Source organism: Danio rerio, chromosome 8 (genome assembly GCF_049306965.1).
Source record: "Danio rerio strain Tuebingen ecotype United States chromosome 8, GRCz12tu, whole genome shotgun sequence".
Taxonomy (NCBI): domain Eukaryota; kingdom Metazoa; phylum Chordata; class Actinopteri; order Cypriniformes; family Danionidae; genus Danio; species Danio rerio.
The window spans coordinates 55927812-55946875 of record NC_133183.1 but is presented as its reverse complement, the minus strand read 5'-3'; the positions used below and the strand labels follow the sequence as shown (position 1 = coordinate 55946875).

Here is a 19064-nt window from a genome sequence, read left to right as displayed (position 1 = left end):
TCCTGTGTACACTACCTGACAAAAGTGTTCTCGTCAATCCCAGTTGTAAGAACAACACATAATAATTTGTGTTCTAGTTGATCATTTGGAAAAGTGGCAGGGAGATCATTTTTTTTTCAGGTAAATCATGAGTTGAACTGCATCCCAATCATCAAAAATACTGCAGAAGACCTGGAACCCGTATTGACCCACGGTACTCACAGAAATCAGTCAAATCGAGGAAAAATCATGGTTTGAGGTTACATATAGTATTGGGGCGTGCGAGAAATCTGCAGAGTGGATGGCAACATCAACAGCCTGAGGTATCAAGACATTTTTGCTGCCCATTACATTACAAACCACAGGAGAGGGCAAGTTCTTCAGCAGGATAGCGCTCCTCATACTTCAGCCTCCACATCAAAGTTCCTGAAAGCAAAGAAAGTCAAGGTGCTCCAGGATTGGCCAGCCCAGTCACCAGACATGAACATTATTGAGCATGTCTGGGATAAGATGGAGGAGGCATTGAAGATGAATCCAAAGAATCTTGATGAACTCTGGGAGTCCTGCAAGAAAGCTTTCTTTGCCATTCCTGATGACTTTATTAATAAGTGATTTGAGTCATGTATGGATGCAGTCCTCCAAGCTCTTACGAGTCATACACAATATTAATTATTTCTCGATTACACCATGATTTTATATTCTATGTTGTACATTATTTCTGTTAAATAACAAGACTTTTGTCATACGCAAAGTCAGACCTTACTGTTCTAATGAAATAATTAAAAATCAAGCCATTATTTAATAATTTTATTTTGTTAAATATTTTACTTTGGTGAAATAAGTGTGATCTAGAGGCCTTTGCCTTTCATATAAGCCACTTCTGATACCAAATGATCAACTGGAAGTCAAGTTATTATGTGTTGCTCCTAAAACTTGGATAGGCGACAAGACTTTTGTCAGGTATTTGTATGTGAATCATATTAGTCATTCTTAATGATGTTTCAGAATGTTGTGTGTGCTTTGTGTCATTCATAACTGTAGCATACGCATTTCATTTAGACGAATCATAGTTTTTTTTTTTCTTAAAAATACATTTTATTAACCATTCAATATTTTACTTTTTACAGAGTTAAGTTTACTCTACCAGTGAATTTCTCTGACCTGTAATAAGTCGCACTCTAGCAAAACTGAACATCACAATTTAATCTTTTGCTGTTTTTTCCCCTTTGTGCTCTATGATCATGTGCATAACAAATCCTCTGGAAAAGGCTAAAGAAAATATAAACATATTTACGAGATAAATACCTTGTATAAAATGCAATTTACAATCAAACATCGTTTATCACATAATCCAGTCTTACAACACTCTGTTATACAGACGCATTCCCCCTGAAATAGTTGACTGTTTCAAGATTTATACTGTTGATCCATTGATACCCAGGTTTAGTGGTGCACAAGATTAGTTTTTAGCAAGTCTTTATGGTACAAAGGTCTGGGGCCGGATCTTCATCTCCACCCTTTTCAATGAATAATTGGGTCCGTGCCATCCATACCAAGAGATGCCATCGGGATTTTTGGTATGTGATCCATAGCGGTAAAACACACCATTCAGATTGGAGTCAGTGCAGCAGTTGTACCAGTATCCACCTGGAGGAGAAAGCCATTATTATTATTAAGTCACAAAATTCAGTTCTACTGAAAACGCTTGTTTGTTTGATTTTTATTTTACCTTGGCGAAGTTGTGCACAGTTGTCCAGACACTTGTCGTTATCTTTGTTCTTCGTGCTGAAGTTAGTATTATTGTGGTAGCGCAGAGAGTCTCCGGCGTTTCCACTGTAGTTGGCGATGAGCAGCTTGTAGCTGTTCATTTCGTTGCTCAATGTGAAGAAGCCATATTCGGCATAGCGTACATCACCCTCCCAGTCCTGAAAAAATGTGCAGAATGTTTATAAATGGGTTACTATTCAGTAATGAAGATCAAATTAGTTGATTTTTTTTTTTGGTCGTGCATCACACCTGCCAACACTCCCGGGTTTCCTGGGAGTCTCTTGTATTTCAGACCCATCACCCGCCACCCTCCCGTTTTGTTATTTATGCCGGAAAACTCCCTTAATTTCAACGCCGCACCTCCCCCCCCCCCATCCTCAGCATTTTGGTACGGTCTGTGAAACCCCTGGGTTGCCCAAAACACGCTTTACACCACAGTACACAGTACCCGGTTCTCAAGAGTATCATTTAGACACCTCAACCCCGAACCTAACCCCCTCCCCCTGATCTCCTGGATTTTCGTGGACAAATGTTGGCAGGTATGTTGTGCATACTTGCCTCCATCTCTATTCTCAGCACTGTGGGCTGTCTGGTCATACGGAAGATGTGTTCGTTGCCGAGCCAGAAATCACCACGGATTGTGCCAAAACCGTTTTTGTACTGCTTCCAGTCCCGGTTGAAGCTTGTCAGCCCGATCTTACGTCTCTGAATGAGAGTCCAGCCACCACCGTTGTTCTCCATGTCACAGAACACCTAAAAAAAAAAAAGCAAAAATGAGTGACTGATCATCTTTCAAGTTAAAGTATGAAGACTTGAGCGAGAATTAAGGCTTACGTTGAGTTCAGGTGTTCCAAGGAAGTCATCTTTCGGCAGTTTGTACTCTCCGGAAATTTTGTAGTTTTTGTTGTAAAGGGATGCACAATCATAGATGGCATCTAAAAGAGAGAAAATTCCAGATGGAGCATTTTAAAAATAATTATTTAACGTTGAATTCAACTTCATATCAGCTAAAGACACATTTCAAACGCATCTGTTTACTGTTTGCAGTATTGCCGTTAACAAATAAGGAACTACTAATTTGGATATTAAATTACAGCTTCGCGACTCGCTTAGTTTAACACCCGTTTTTCTAGAAGACTAATAAGTAGTCTAATAGTGCTTCGTAGTTCTTGTGGGCTCAGAGCAAGAAGCACAAATTACCTGCTGTGACTTGGCTACTGTTGTAAAGCCAGACATTCCTACACATGGTAAACCTGTATTATTACCTACTGATTACGGCCAACTGCTTTCCAGACATTTTACAGCTTCTCGGGTACAGCTATGTTAATGGTTTTCAAATGGAAACGTGTGTGTCTGAGGAAGTCCATGTGCAAGCATTAAAGCGTTCTAATGAAACTACACCTTTGTTTTTATTTTCCGCTCCAAATTTTCTTGTCTCGTGTTACAGTGCATTTACTGTAAGAAGTATCTTTTACAGTATTTTCTGGATAATGCATCAGGGAAATAGAGCTATCATCTTCCGTTCCAAAGTAGACGTCTGTTTACTTCATATCAAGCCACTAGCTTGGAAATTCAGCTCACTGTTCATTGTGGAAATCAATGTGTAATTTAGATTTAAAGGGATTTAATTCAGGCCAAAATGAATATTCTGTCATCATTTACTCGCTTGTTTCAAACCTCCTGTGAGTTTCTTTCTTCTTTTACACACAAAATAAGATATTTTAAAAAGTTGGCTTCCATATTATTTGTCTTTCCTACCATTGAAGTGGTTTTTCCAGCTTTCTTTAAGATATCTTCTTCTGTGTTCAATAGAACAAAGAAATTGATTACGGTTTGGATCAAATAGTGAGTAAATCCTCCTTTTTGGGCAAACTATCTCCTCAATGAGAAAGGCCAATGTTAATTAATGAGTTAATGTAGAGAATATTGTCCTTTAGAGTACTACAATAGTCCCCTCTTTAAAATATTTAGGAGAATTTACATCAAGTTTTCTTTTAACACAACAAAATGATCTTTTTAAATCTGTGGGTTACATTATCCCGTGACCTACAAGGACAACTTCTGGCGCTGTGATGTATGTCGACAGCCAGCATATGTGACCAATGACCCTACTGAGTAGAGAAACACATGGTGTGTGCCTGGAAACTAAGCTTTCAAGCACACGATGAGTGTCAGAACTCACCTGAAGTGCTCTGCTGTGGTGCAGACTGGGCGGCCTGCAGCTGCATGATTTCAATCTGATTGTAGATTTCAGAATACTTGCTCTCGGCCTCGGTAACACGGGCCTCTTGCTGCTGGTTAAGCTTCTCCAGCTCCATCATCTGCCGCACCACCTTCATAAGCTCAGACTCCTGCTTCTTGTTCAAGTCTTCCAGCATGCTGCTCAGATTGGCTACTTGGACTTTTAGGGAGCGCACCTCATCGCAGCATTGTGCTCCTTTTACCGGTTTCGGGGTTGCCAAGTTCTTCTTGAGAACATTCTGAGCCATGGCATGACCCAGGACTAGAAGCAAAAGAGTCAACGATGTAGCCGTCATCTTTTTGCCGTTCTTTAGTGTGAAGAAAGTTTGCTTTGAGGAAGACCCAAATCGATCCTAGTGGTGAATGCTCTTCAGATGACACAAGAACACAGTCTGTAGAATATTTTCCAGACAAGTGTCTCTTCTCTGCTCTTCAGAATCGAATGTCTGCTGAGATGAGGGCCTGCAGTGGATGCGGCTTAAATATCTTTTCACGTGTGCTGTGCCCTCCCCTTTTGCTCAGGCCCACAGTCGCTGACCCCCACTTCCCACCACCTACCACCACTCTCCCCTCCCCACCCCACCTTCTCCCCCTGGCAGAAAATTTTCCTCCGCCTCTTGTCTGGTCCCAGCCGTCAACACGTGTGCCATGCACCTCACAATACTTCCATTTTGCTCAAGTGGAACTTGTTTGTCAACACACAATTGCACGTGGGAAGAAGAAGACTCTTTGTTCTGTTTAGAGTCATTTATTCTGCTCACTTCTTATTAAGATTTTTTTTGTGACTTCATCTTGCTGAAGTGGACGACTTGTGAGAGGAAGCTGTGCTTTCTTTTTATTCTTCTCACAGCCAGCTTGTAATTATTGGAATGACTTCTAGTTAACCTAAGAAAAACGTGACTTGCTTTTATTCTACCAGTTAAACTGAGGAGTGAGAAGAGGTTAGACCGAAACACAGACCATTGCTTCCTGCTTGAACTATAATCTGTAATTTGGCTAAAACTTCTGTTTTGTTATGAAGTTAAGTCAGTTTGTTTAGGGCTTTAATATATCTAAAAGGTAACTTTAAAGACAATAATAATGCATTAAAATATTTATATTAATAAAATATGACTATCTTTAAATCATGAGATTTCATTGTAATGAAGTCAATTATTTCTTTAAACTAAATAGTTTATTAGGTAAAAGTAAAAAATTGGGTTTAATCACTTAAAAAAAGTCCATGATTTACTCTACCCCAAAACATTTTAAGTGTATATGGGCCCTACACCCAGCGCAATAAGGCGTAAGATGTGTTTGGCATGATTTCTGTGCTATTTTCAGACCAGCGTGACAGTATTTATTACATTTTACAGCATGTTGTTTAAATAGCAAATCCGTTTGTGCCACCTTTGGCTAGTTTTCATTGAGTGGTACAGTACGGTACGGTTCGGTGCGCTTATATGGCCGTTTCCACTGTCAAAGTGTACCAAAAAGCTAACCGTACCGTACTTTTTGGGAACCCTTTCGAAAGGATACCTAGCACAAGAAAAGACGCACAACTGAATGCTATTGGTTTACAGAGATACGTCACTTGCAGAAGCAGGAGAATGAAAACAAAGGAACCTTCATTTTTAAAAACACAGCCGAGACATTACACCATAATAATAGATAACATATAATAATGAGTCATGGTCGACCAGAGCTCAGACAAACCTTGCCGTTGTCTTGATGAACAGCCAAAAAGCCAAGAAGAACAAAATACGCTATGTCCTGTTGTTGTTTTACGAGCCCGTCTAAAAGAGCGAGCGGTTTCACTTTCTTCTGAGAGCTCGCCGCGCGTCTACGTTATATTTGAAATAACGAACTTGAGCTCATGTTAATAACATGCGCGTGATTATTGAAGTGCTTCTGACATCCGATCCTTTCAAAAAGGGATAAACACGAGAGTGAAGCGTGAAAAAACAAAGAAGAAGCCAGAAAAAACAGCAACAAATGATGATAATGATTTTGCAACAAAAAACATGAACAAACTGCCATGTTTAACCATTATCAGCACCTTTTGGACTACTATGAACTCGGAATGATGCAATTATTGTCTAACAAGAGGTTACATGTGCTGGTGAAATTAAAGACACAAATGAGAGGTTTGCACTGACTGTGGGCTATATTTCCTGTTGTTTTTGAACCCAAATAAGGACTAAATGTCTGTCGTATGTTGTTCTTCTGTAATTGATAACATATCGGAGACTGTAAGAGTCTGTATGTGTTCATATATGTTGCATTAATTTTTTTATTTCATATAATTGCAGATGTTACAGTAGGTTATTATCACTGATCTGCAGTTTTAATCAAATCATGTTCATAGAAAGATTAGTAATGAACATTTTACACAAGTATTTATGTGTATAAAGCATTTGTTTAGTGAGAAGAGCTTCTCATGATATGTGAATGACCCGTACAGCTTTACTGTAAAATTTCCTTGAGTAAAAATGACGTCGACCGCGACTTTTTGTCGTACACCGCGCTGACCATTGGTACCCTTTTGGCAGTGGAAACGCAAGCCTGATATAGGTGACCCGTACCGTACTGTACCTCTCAGTGGAAACAGGCCATATGTGTACTCATGGGTGTGCTGGTCTGAAGAGGACAAATGTTGAGGTGCATTGCTGTCGCATTGCCATTTTGAGGAATTGAAATAGACTGCACCATTGACCAATCGAAAAGCTGGCCTAATGTCCAGCATAGTTAGTTATTCACTGTGCGGGTCTAAACGCTTAGACATTGTCTATTACACAAAGGATGTACAGCAATTCACAAATATCATTACATTTTATGAAAAATTAAAGGATTAAAATGTTTTCCAAAAATATTATTTGCATCTGTCGGGTTTTGGAGACGCATGCGTCACCATATGGGGCATAAGAATAGGATGTGTGTTTGGATATAACTCAGTTTTTTGACCACACTTCAATATTATTGTTAATTTATTAGTTTGCTGGAAATTAGAAATAAATTTAGAAATACCTTAACCTTAACAAACAAAATTAAACATGTAGGCTAATGAATGTCTTCAGTGGAGTGCGGTGGACAATACTGTTTCCTTATCCACAAAAGTAAAGGAGTAAAGTAAAGTGACAGTAAAGAGGCCGAATGGAGGAGGCTCATTCTTTATCCTGTTGCAGATGATCTGTTTTACTATTTTCTCAGCAGTGAGTTGGAAAGGAGTGTGTTGTATACATGGAAATAAATCAAAATTAATTGTTGGGGGTGGTAATGAATTAAACTTTCGATAAACATTGCACTTTAATTATTTTATTTTGACATTATTATATTCATATATTAATATATATTTATTACTAATATAATATATAATACTATTATTATTAAACTTTTTACTGACACCACTCACTTTGTTATATAAAGTTTGTGGTAATGCACTTTTGTTTTACATTTTGTCTTAAAAATGTAATGAAACCTTTTAGTGTGCGGGATATTATGTTATAACATTACATATGTGTTATATTTATAGTTTTATGAACCTTTTTAAAGTTTACGCTCACTTGTTACTATTTAAAAGCTTTTTGCAAAATGAGTTTAATCATTATAGATTAGCATTTTAACTTTTATTTCTTTTATTTTTAAATAGTTCCAACAGTTTTAGGGAAATTGGTTGCATAAATGGTTGATTGGTATATGCCTGGTACTGATTCTCTGGTACCGTAGCAGTTGTATCGTGACAACACTAATCACAGGTTTTGTTACCTCCCATTCAGACAACAAAAGAAAACAGATGTCAGAGAAAAGAAAAAAAAAAACACTTACAGACAGGACTGTAGCAGTAATGATACTCTTAAGAGTGTGTTAGGAAGCTGTTTACGATGTCATACTGCTGTGTCTGGTGAAAGTGTGGAGATGAGCCAAATGGCCAAAACATCCTACTGTAGATTTGATCTTTGTAATCATCGTTTCACCATGAAAATGACTTTTTCTGCATGCTCAAACTAATTGAATGAATTGAAACAACACAATTCTTAAGCTTTTGGGGGACAACTTCATTGTTTTATGTTTAAACTATTTAAATTTGTAAAACAATTAAGGAGATTAAGTTAACTTAATTGTTTGTTTTGCTTGGAACTGAGCAGCAACCTTAACCTTAGATTTTAGATTCCATTATGTATATATTGTACTCTTATCAATTTCGTTCGAATTTTCATGTAAGTGTAGTTGATTTAATGAGAAATAATCTTTCAGAATGTATTTTATGCCAGATATGGGTTGCTGACGTGATGTTGATGATTTTACACATGCAGTAAATGGTTTTCTTTGAGTTGACTCATCTTAAATCGAGTCAACTACTGTACAGTACTTAGCCTAAAAAGTTTAGTCAACTCAAAAAACATTATATTATTATTATTTTATTATTATTATTTTTGTCCACACAGCCCTATGGTGTGACTATTTTACAGTTAGAGTCAGAATTATTTGCCCCCCTTTGAATTTCTTTTTCTTTTTTAAATATTTCCCAAATTATGTTAAACAGAGCAAGGAAATTTTCAAAGTATGTCTGATAATATTTTTCTTCTGGAGAGAGTCTTATTTGTTTTATTTTGGCTAGAATAAAAGAAGTTTTTAATTTTTTAATAGCCATTTTAGGGTTGAAATTATTAGCCCCTTTAGCCTATATATTTTTCCGATAGTCTACAGAACAAACCATCGTTATACAACAACTTGCCTAATTCCCCTAACCTGTCTAGTTAACCTAATTAACCTAGTTAAGCCTTTAAATGTCACTTTAAGCTGTATAGAAGTGTCTTGGAAAAATATCTAGTCATATATTATTTACTGTCATCATGGCAAAGATAAATCAGTTATTAGAGATGAGTTATTAAAACTATTATGTTTAGAAATGTGTTAAAAAAATCTGCTCTCCGTTAAACAGAAATTGCGGGGGAAAATAAACAGAAGCGCTAATAATTCAGGGGGGCTAATAATTCTGAATTCAACTAAGCATAGTTCAATAAATCACTCATGTTAATCAAAAAGAAAATCATAAAGTCATTGATAAATGCCTCGGGCTTAATTTTCATTTAAGTTTTTTAATCATTTCTATATTTCTAAAAAACTTAGGAACTTTATACATTTTGTCATTGAGAACCTTGTCTTCTTGTATGACACTGTATGCTAATCTTAAATCACAAACACATGAATAATTTGTTAATTAGTTGTAAAACCCATGATGTGCACCTGCATTTTCACATATTTATTAACTTTGTTTTTTTTTTTTTTTTTTTTTTTTGGAACCTCTATAAAAGTCTTATTTCGCGTTGGCTTTTTATTGAAAATGTTCAACAACAGCAAAAAAAGATTCAAAATTTCATCTAAAATAAATATCACTATATGAAGATAATTGCCCAACAATGAAGATAAATCGCTCTCATGCTACTTGTATATGATTAGGTTGTGTATATTATATTTATTGAGTTGTTTTTATACATTTTTGCTGTCAGAGCATATGACATATTTACTGTAAGATGCAGTTCAGAAAAATGTTAAACAAAACTAAAAAAAGAATTGACCCCTTATAACTTCCAACTACACAAATATATCTACTTTTTATAAAATAATGTGTTTTACAAAAAAAAAAAAAAGTTTGTACTGCCTATTTGTCAACTACTCATACAATATGTAATTTGGGAATGTGCTTGACATCTCAAAGGTGCTATTAGCACAGCTGAAGTCAATGAGAATGCTGTCTGATTGCCATAGGCCACAACCAGACATGCAGTTGTTTTTTCCAGCACTCTTGGAAGCTTTTGACAGCCGTGAGACTCCAAGTGTCTTCTAATTAACGTTCTAAAGTAACGCTGAATTGTATTCAGGTTGATGAGCAACATTCATCTTTGAAAATTCTACAACTATCAGGCTGTTGCCTCTTTTTGTAACAAAAACTGTTCCCAAAGCATTTACTTGTCTCCAACTTTAAAAAAAATAACTAAGATGATTTCATTTATTTTACATATATAAAATAATAATAGTAATTATACATTTAAAAAACAGATTCTTAATAGAAACTTTAAAAAACTATGCAAGTTCTCAAGTACATTTCATCCGACACTTTTCCAGACACTTCCACCAGTTTGCAAACTTACACTTTCTTAAAATTACTCCATATCTCTTGAAAAAAATCTGAGTGTGCTTCACACAGGTTTGACAAACCACCCGTAGAAACACTGTAAACTCTACTTAAAAGTGTAATGTTTTTGGGTCTTCTGAAGCATACAAATACTATAATATGTTTGCAGATATTTAAGAAACATACTTGTTTATCTAAAAAACAATGCTAAAGTCAATTAACTTGTTTTGAAAATGTACATTACGTGCCGGAACACTTGTTAGTGTTAGTGTCACTTTAACCCGCCCAATGCCAGTTTAGCTAATTATATTTCAGCACCCTGGGTTGTCTTGGTAGTGTATTTTTTTCATTCATTCATGAAGGCTCTCAAAGTGTACGGTGACCGAAAGGCTACCTTCGGTGGATGGAAACCGAATCCGAAATCTGAAATGAGACGCAGATTCAGAGTTCCACAAAAATTATTATTAATTAGCAAATAATATAAATTTTACAAATGTTAAACATTAGGTAAGCAGGTTGCATTGTAACCTCGTGTTTTAACAACAAGTTATGTGACGAGATAAGCAGTGATAAGCAATTTGGCTGTTTGCACCAGATGAAACACGGCAGAAATTTAAATACAGCCATTCAGAAGCACAGAATAGTGCACTCACTGCACTCCAGCCAAATGGTAAGGTTTCTAATCTAATTAATACATAATAAACCTCCTTAACATTATTAGGTGTACATGATGAATCACTGATATGTCTTGGCTTGCACTGAGTCGCGGTTCTAAAAGTTCAATTTCAAATGGTTTGTTTTATTTTCGAGATCTGAGGTGAACTTTCTGCTGCTGCTTTCAGTAGTATGGCAATAAACGTCATGTAAAATGGCATTCAAACCCACATTATTATTATTATTTATTTAAAACTAAATAAAGCACATGAGGTGATCAGTATCAGTTTATTCTGTTGTTCATCTGCAAGAAATAGAAGCCGTTTCTAAAATATAAATTTCAGGTGTTGGTTGGAATAAAAAGCGCCTTTTGATATGAAAAATATTTGGGCTCGATAGTCTGGCTTGCTCCTGTTGATCTTGTCAATCTGGCAACCTGCGTTTGCGTGTTTTTTGAACCTGGAATGCAATACCTAATTCAACCACTGGGTGTCAAATTTGCATCTTGCATGGACTCACATGTACCACAAATAATGTTGTACTGCTTGTTTTCTTCAACCTTAAAATAGCTCTTTTAGGCAATATCTTATGTAAAAGTATTTGTATGGTCTGTCTCAGGTTATGTGTATAGTTAAGTATTTACATTTAATCACAATCTTAGTTGTTTTATTTTGGTTAAAATAAAAGCAGTTTCACTTTCATTTTTCTTTTATTTTTCTTTTTTTTTCATTCAATCATTTTAAGGTCAATATTATTAGCCCCCTTAAGCAATATTTTTTTTTCAGTTTTGTTATATATTGATTTGCTTTATTGCCCTGACTTGTCAAATTAACCTTATTAAATCTTTAATTGTCACTTTAAGCTGAATACTAGTAATTGAAAAAAATATCTAGTAAAATATGTACTGTCATCATGACAGACATCATATATTTAGAAATGTTTAGAAAAAAAATATACGAGAGCTAATAATTAACAGGGCTAATAATTTTGTATATAGTGGGTGGCACTTCAAAAGGATCATTACCTCCATGTGTTGTCTGCCACGCCACTATGGGATTAAGTACATGATTTTAGGTGTAACAGCAGCTTGTGACTATGCTGCCAAAGGACACAAAGGGACGGGATGTGAATGCACAGAAATATACAGTAGCTGTAAATACTTTGCAACTTGTAAATGAAAATGAAATAACGAAACAAAGCAATATAATTCCTTCAATAATCAATAAAAACATGTTAAAAGCTTTATAATTATTGTAAACTTGTTAGGTGCAATGAGGATTCACTTTGAAAAGTAAAATTAAAGAAATAAAAGAGAACTAAAAAGAAAGTACAGACATACATACACAAATAAATAAATAAATAAAGCAGTATTTTAGCCTAAATACAGAGAAATGTGCAATGTTATTTTTTAAGTGATAGGACAGTCAATAAACATTCATTTAAAGTTTTAATTTACATTATTTGTTGTTGATTATATTTTACTATTTTATTGTATGTCTTAATTACTGTACATAAATAATAAATAAATAATTAAATAGACCTAAATAATTATTTATTTAAAGGCATTACCTGCTACTTCATCAAAAGCATATAAATAAATTGACCTACTTTAAGCAGATCATTAAAGTTATAATAATGTATTCTATATATGCATAAAATAGCTCCTACATCTAGCGTTGTGTTCGTATTTATGATTGTTTATGTAGCCCCATAGTGATACGAGACACAACATTTCATTCCATTGTATGTCCATACATGTAAAGAAATGACTGTAAAGCTCAACTTGACTTGACTTGTAATCCTCAAGCAAAGGCAAAATGTGACTCCATTTGCAGCTTCGGTTGCTTACAGTGTAACTGTTCACATGTCCATTGACAGTGGGAACAGATGGCGCTAGAGATTCTCTTGACACCCCGCATTTATTACCACACGCATGACATAAACAGTCTGGAGGCGTTGACGTCATTTTGTCGTCGAGTCGTGCTTATTTCCAAACAGCATGCAACCATTTATTTTCAGCGTCGGCACATCTGCGAGTATTTTACCGTGAAATGAATCAAGATTATTATCCTCACATCCTCAGCCAGACATGCGCTGGCGGACCCTCAGCATTTCACTGTCATGTATGTTTGTAAACGGACCCTGGACGCTGAGACCTGTGCCAAATTTCGAGAAGTTTCAGTTAAATCTGCATTAAGATTGGAGCACGTTTTAACCCCATTATTAAAATGTATTTGTTGGTCTTTCTTTCTTTCTTTCTTTCTTTCTTTCTTTCTTTCTTTCTTTCTTCAACGGGATGAGCATGGATGGATGAGCTTAACTCATTTGAGTACCACTTGATTTGAGTTGAGTTGCTTTGTTTGAACATTCACCTTTTACCTGCACTGTTGTTTAATAGATTCTGAGATTTTCAAAATGCATCACTGTTTTCTCTAGAAGCCATTCTGAGCTTGGTTTCTAACCTCAGTCGGCATTCTAGGCTAGTTTTTAATTATACACTCAAATGCTAACAAGGATGAGCACTTTTGCATTTGGCCGACTCATGCAAGTTGACTTTTATGTCATGAAATTAATGTAAATAGCTTACTATGAACACTCTTGTAATCCTCAACCTGATCAAGTGGTTCTGGGTGCATGTGTGACTGTAGTCTGATTATAGTCCAGTTGCTTTTGATGATGCTATTGCGAGAGTTGGTGACACAATTACCAGTATTTATCAACAAACTGTATAACCTGAATTCCTGTCCAAGCAAGCACTCCCGATTTCATCATCAAAAGCCACTAGACTACAATCAGACTAGTCACACATGTGCCAAAACTGTTTAAATAGGCTGTGGATTAAAGCTATTAACATTGTAAATAATGTTTAGTTTCTTAATCTATTCGCTGTCATTATATGAATCACCAAGGCACACAGATTCAGCTCAAAATCTTGTTTAATGTTTTACTAAAGAAAAAAGTCACCTATATCTTGGATGACCTGTGCATGAGTAAAGTAACAGGAAATTAGAATTTTTGGGTGAACTATGCCTTTAATGAATATTTTAGTTTCGAGTGGTGTGTGTAAGGAATTGGAGGTAAGCAGAGTACGGCTGTTTTTAAAGCATACAGCAGCTTCTGCTATTAAAGAATAAGCTTAGAATTGATTCAAGAGACAAGAAAGGTGCATTTAAATAAACATCAAAATCGATGGAGAATAAATTTCTTGAACAAAAACAGGTCTGCAAGCAGTGTGAGCAGATGTCGAAGGACAGATCTAGTCATGAAAATTATGTCATGGGAATGACTGAAGGCTTTACTGCTTACATCTGGTGTCTTATGCAACCCATTTTGATTTCTTACTAAGGGATAAATGGATGATTTGATATCTGTTTGGATCCGTACGCAGTGCAAATAGAGGACCAATGTAGTGTAGTAATGTAATGCAATGCAGCAACTTCTGGATGCAACCAGTGAAACAGTTCTATCTAGCTACGACCAATGCTATCATACAATTATTCATACCATCTAGAAAAGCCAATATTTTTTTACTTACTGCTTCAGTGGAATTTCCATTGTATGTAAAATATATATCAGGGTATCTGTGGGGTAAAAATTTTAAACACTTTAACATTTTTGGTCTTAAAAAGGTCTGAAACATTGTGTCGTATGCCGTTAATCATTTAAAACAGTTCTTCATTTTCCTTTAGCCACGTAAACCTGCCCAATGGGGACAACATCCATCTAATCACCACCAATTCATGTCAAAAAATCTTTTAACTTCAATTTTATTTTTAACTCCTTTTACCAATATGGTTTAATTATTTTCCTTCCGGTAATATTTGTTTAAAAGTTCTGTATTTGTGGCTATTTGATGAGTACACTGATCTGGGGCCAGTTTCAATAAGGAGGTTCAACCAACTAACTTTTTTGAATTTGACAAACCTGCCATTTTGAAACGGGGCCCTGGACAGATTTTTTGTACTGTACTGTACATTTAGCTTTAGTTTTTAAAACTTGTCTTTTTTTAAAAAAAAAAAAAGTTATGGTGGCTAAGAAATAATTAATTTTGATTTGATTGTTGTTGTCATTGGGGCAAATAAGAATCTTTTTCACTGCCTCTCACTGGACTGTTAGAACAAATCCTCAGCATTTCGACTTGTGTAAGTCTAAGATTTAATTCATAATGGTCTAAAAAAATTGTTAAATTTGACTTTGTGTAACCTGCAGAAACCATGCATTAGTGTTTCTTCGAAAATCCATGTATGTGTTGGCTAAATTTTAATTTTTAAAATTAATAATACCCTATTCCCAATCACAGAAAACAAATATAGATATAAATATTTATTTCATGAAAGTGCATATACATTTTTACACTCCAGTGATAATAATCATTGATAGTCAATTTGCACTGTGAAGGAAAATTTGATATTTTGGTCTTAATGACAAACCAAGGAGTAGTTTAAAAAAGCATCAGCTCAGTCCATCCATAATGCTCAATTCACATAGTGAGCAAGCCTAAGTGGGTGGGAAGAGAGGGAAAAGATTGTTTTATTATATTCAGATCAGAAGTGCCAGCCGTTAAGTGTTTGTGAGTTCCACCATTTACTGAAGCACTCAAAAACAACAACAGATTTTGCTTTATAATCATCAAACAGCAGCACGGAGTTGATCTAGAACTGAAGGCCCTGCATAATGAATGCAACAGGAGCTGTTGTTAACAACATATTATCAAGTGTAAATGTTTACGATTTCAGCAGACCTGACAAATGCCTCATACTTAAGCTTTTATGTTTGTGTGTGCGTTTGGCTGTTGTTTGTGTTTGCTTATGCCTCTAAAAAGAATTAAGCTGAGAGAGTTTTTCACAAATAGTGAAGACAATCCTGAAGAAGCTATTACAGAGTTTAGGAGCCAGATATGATTGTATTTATAAAGGCAACATGGCATCCACCCCGTGTCACTTCATAACAATATACTCTAGAGGTTGTGGAAAAATAAATTTCTATCATGTAATTCCAAATGAACAATAAGCTACGTATAACTGAAAAGTTATATTCTTTGGTTTTTAATTATATAATTTCATTGACATGCCAGCTAGGAGGGACGTTTAACCTTTGCCTTGCTGACTACAGGCTAAGCCAAAGTGATGCAATTATCTTATCAATTATATTTTCTTCCTATTAAAAAGGATTCTGCTTTGAAGACAACCAAAAGATTCTCCCTGGTTTTTTGGGCTCTTAGAAGTTTACAACAAGGTCTTAAATGCGTTTTTAGCATTCTTTATAGTTAAACTATGTTTCTCAAGGCCAGGCACGTGCACACATAGGGCTCAACCTGTGCAGTGCACATGCCCTTTTTAGTCTTGGATTGAAAGTGCCCTTCCAAAATGATTAAAAGTGCCCCCTCGACACCCTCCTCCCCCCTACCGCCCTTCAGTAGGCGCTCGACAACACCGCTCTTTGAGTACGTGCTCCCCAACACAACCCCCCTGCCGCTTTACATTACGCGCGCGACAATACCGCTGATCAGAAACTTTTTAATTTTCCAAATATTTACCAAATTATGTTTATCAGAGCCAGGGATTTTTCACATTATTTCCTATAATATTTGTTCTTCTGAAGAAAGTCTTATTTGCTTTATTTTAGATAGAATAAAAGTGTTTTTAATTTTTTTTTTAATCATTTTAAGGTCAATATTATTAGTCTCCTTATGGATTTTTTTTTTAGATTGTCTACAGAACAAACTATCATTATACAATGACTTGCTTAATTAACCTAACCTGCCTAGTTATTAACCTAATCAGGCCCTTTAATAGCTCATTTCCACTTAGTGGTACGGTACAGTTTGGTTTGGTACGTTTTAAGGCTGTTTCCACTGTCAAATGGTACCTAAAAGCGAACCGTACCGTACCGTACCACTTCTTAGGTACACTCTGCAAAGGGTACCTAGAACAACAAAAGGGCACCAAAAGGTGAAGCAAGACGTGCAACTGAACACTTTTGTTTCACAGAGATACGTCACTCGCTCGTGCAACAAGCCAGGAGAATGAAAACAAGGAACTGCCATTTTTAAATACACAGTCAAGACATTTCACCGTAATAATATATATATAATAACAAGCCATAGTTGACTTGAGCTCAAACAAACCTTGTTGTCGTCTTGATGAAAAGCCACAAAGCCAAGAAGAAGAGCAGAATCTACCCTGTGCCTCGTTGTTGTTCACAAGACCATCTAAAGCGCAATCGGTATTTGAAATAACGAACTTTTTAAGCTTATGATATTTATTTTATTATTGAAGTGCTTCTGACATCTGATCCTTTCAGAAACAGACAAACGGGAGACTGACATGTGAAAAAACAAAGGAAAAGCCAGAAAAAAACTAAGGAGCAAATGATTCTTTCAGCAACCTAAAACATGAACAAACTGCCATGTTTAACTATTATCAGCACCTTTTGGACTATTATGAACTGAGTATGACAAAATTACTTTCTAACAGAGGTTACATGTGCTGGTGCTGATTAAAGATACAGATGAGAGGTTTGCACTGACTGGGCTATATGTTGCGTGCTGATTTTGAAGCCAAATAAGGACTAAATGTATCCTGTGTGTAGTTTTTCTGTTATTGGTAACATCAGAGACTGTAAGGGCTGTAAGTATTCATATATGTTGCATTTATTTTTTAATTTTATATAATGGCAGACGTTACAGTATTCTATTTCGCACATCATTGATCTGCAGTTATAATCAAATCATGTTCATAGAAAGGTTAGTAATGAAATACACAAGTATTTATGTGTATAAAGCATCTGTTTTAGTGCTTCTCATATGATGTATGAACAACCCGTAGACATTTTCTCAAGCAAGAATGATGTCGTTGATACCATTTTGGTAGTGGAAGTACAAGCCTGATAAAGGTGACCCGTACCCTACCATACTGTACCACTCAGTAGAACCAGCCCATAAATGTCACTTTAAACTGAATACTAGTGTCTTGAAAAATATCTAGTAATTATTATTTACTTTCTTCATGAAAAAGATAAAATAAATCAGTTATTATAGATTAGTTATTAAAACTATTATATTTAGAAATGTGTTTAAAAAAATCTTTTTTTCCATTAAACAGAAATTGGGGAAAAAAATATACAGGCGGGCTAATAAATAATTCTAAAGGGCTAATAATTCTGACTTCAATTGTATATAGTGATTAAATTACATGCAAAACACTCACTCCCAATTAGAACACAATTTTAAAAAAAGTCAAAGCACATTTGGTGTGATCAGGGCCTTATATAATATTATATAACACAATCTCACTTCTTTCAGGGGTGTTTGTGGTCAAACCACTGGGAGAGCCACTAACGCTTTGTGCCAGAAATAGCACATGTTGGATAAATGCCACCATTGCACTGTAAACAATCAAATGGAAACTATTGTCTGTGCTGCATGTCAGACCTTTCATGATTATTACTAGAGGAATGAAGTGATTGGCAAGAAGTTTTGGGTCCACCCTGCTTCAATTATATAATCGCAACTGACCCTGAGCTGAATAGGGAAAGAATGGCTGAGTCACGTGAGGAGAAAACGGGAAACATTTAAACATTTGGACATCTGGATTGTTTTCATTCATTGCACTGTGGGTTAACCATATTTTTCCGCCTCTGAAAGCTTGGATTTTTCAAGAAAGTTCATAACATCCGCTGTGTTTCATCATTCTTAGGCTAAAGGTGAACATGGCAGTGAGTTTTACCATAATGTGACCACTAATGCTGGTAGATTTAATCTAGTCAAAATGATGGATAGCTACTGCTACTGCTGAACATACTGTATACAGTATAAAGGAAAGTTCTGTGGCAGATCTGGTTCTGGTGTAGACCTGGGTTAGACATTTGACTGTGAAAAAAACTATACTATGAGAACAGCATTCTGTAGTCTGGTAAAACAAAGGTTCAACTGTGTGTCTTTAATCCCAAGCATCATGTCTGGAGGAAACCAGGCACAGCTTATCAAGCGCAGAACTTCGAAACACAGGAGGTGTTCTTAATGGAAAAATATGAGTCAGAGACCTCTCGTCATTGCTACATTAAACAAACGATGGAAGAAAAACATTACAGGTTATTAAAGAAATCTTCATATAATAGAAACCATTACAGTAAGCTGTTTATTAAGATGTTGCATTAAACATGAAATCATGAAGTAGAACTACAGTAATGGTTATTTACAACAGTACAATGTATCACAGAGTAAATACCATCTGAAAATGAGTGCAGTGACAAGCAGCAGTGAGTAGAAGCATGTAAGGATGTCGCCATAGTGGCTTTTTGGTTTCTT

General features: G+C 35.6%; 2 protein-coding genes across 2 annotated transcripts in view; one reads left to right on the top strand and one right to left on the bottom strand.

Moving 5' to 3' along the window:
* The window catches only part of mtor (mechanistic target of rapamycin kinase), a 244731-nt gene that overhangs the window by 99821 nt on the left and 125846 nt on the right, over positions 1 to 19064 (top strand). The gene's annotated exons all lie outside the window — the stretch shown is intronic.
* On the bottom strand, positions 1062 to 4443 carry angptl7 (angiopoietin-like 7). The gene is given in 5 exon segments (NM_001006073.1): positions 1062 to 1626; positions 1709 to 1904; positions 2305 to 2499; positions 2581 to 2681; positions 3929 to 4443. Coding segments are annotated over 5 exon segments (1017 nt in total). The 5' UTR covers positions 4284 to 4443; the 3' UTR covers positions 1062 to 1456.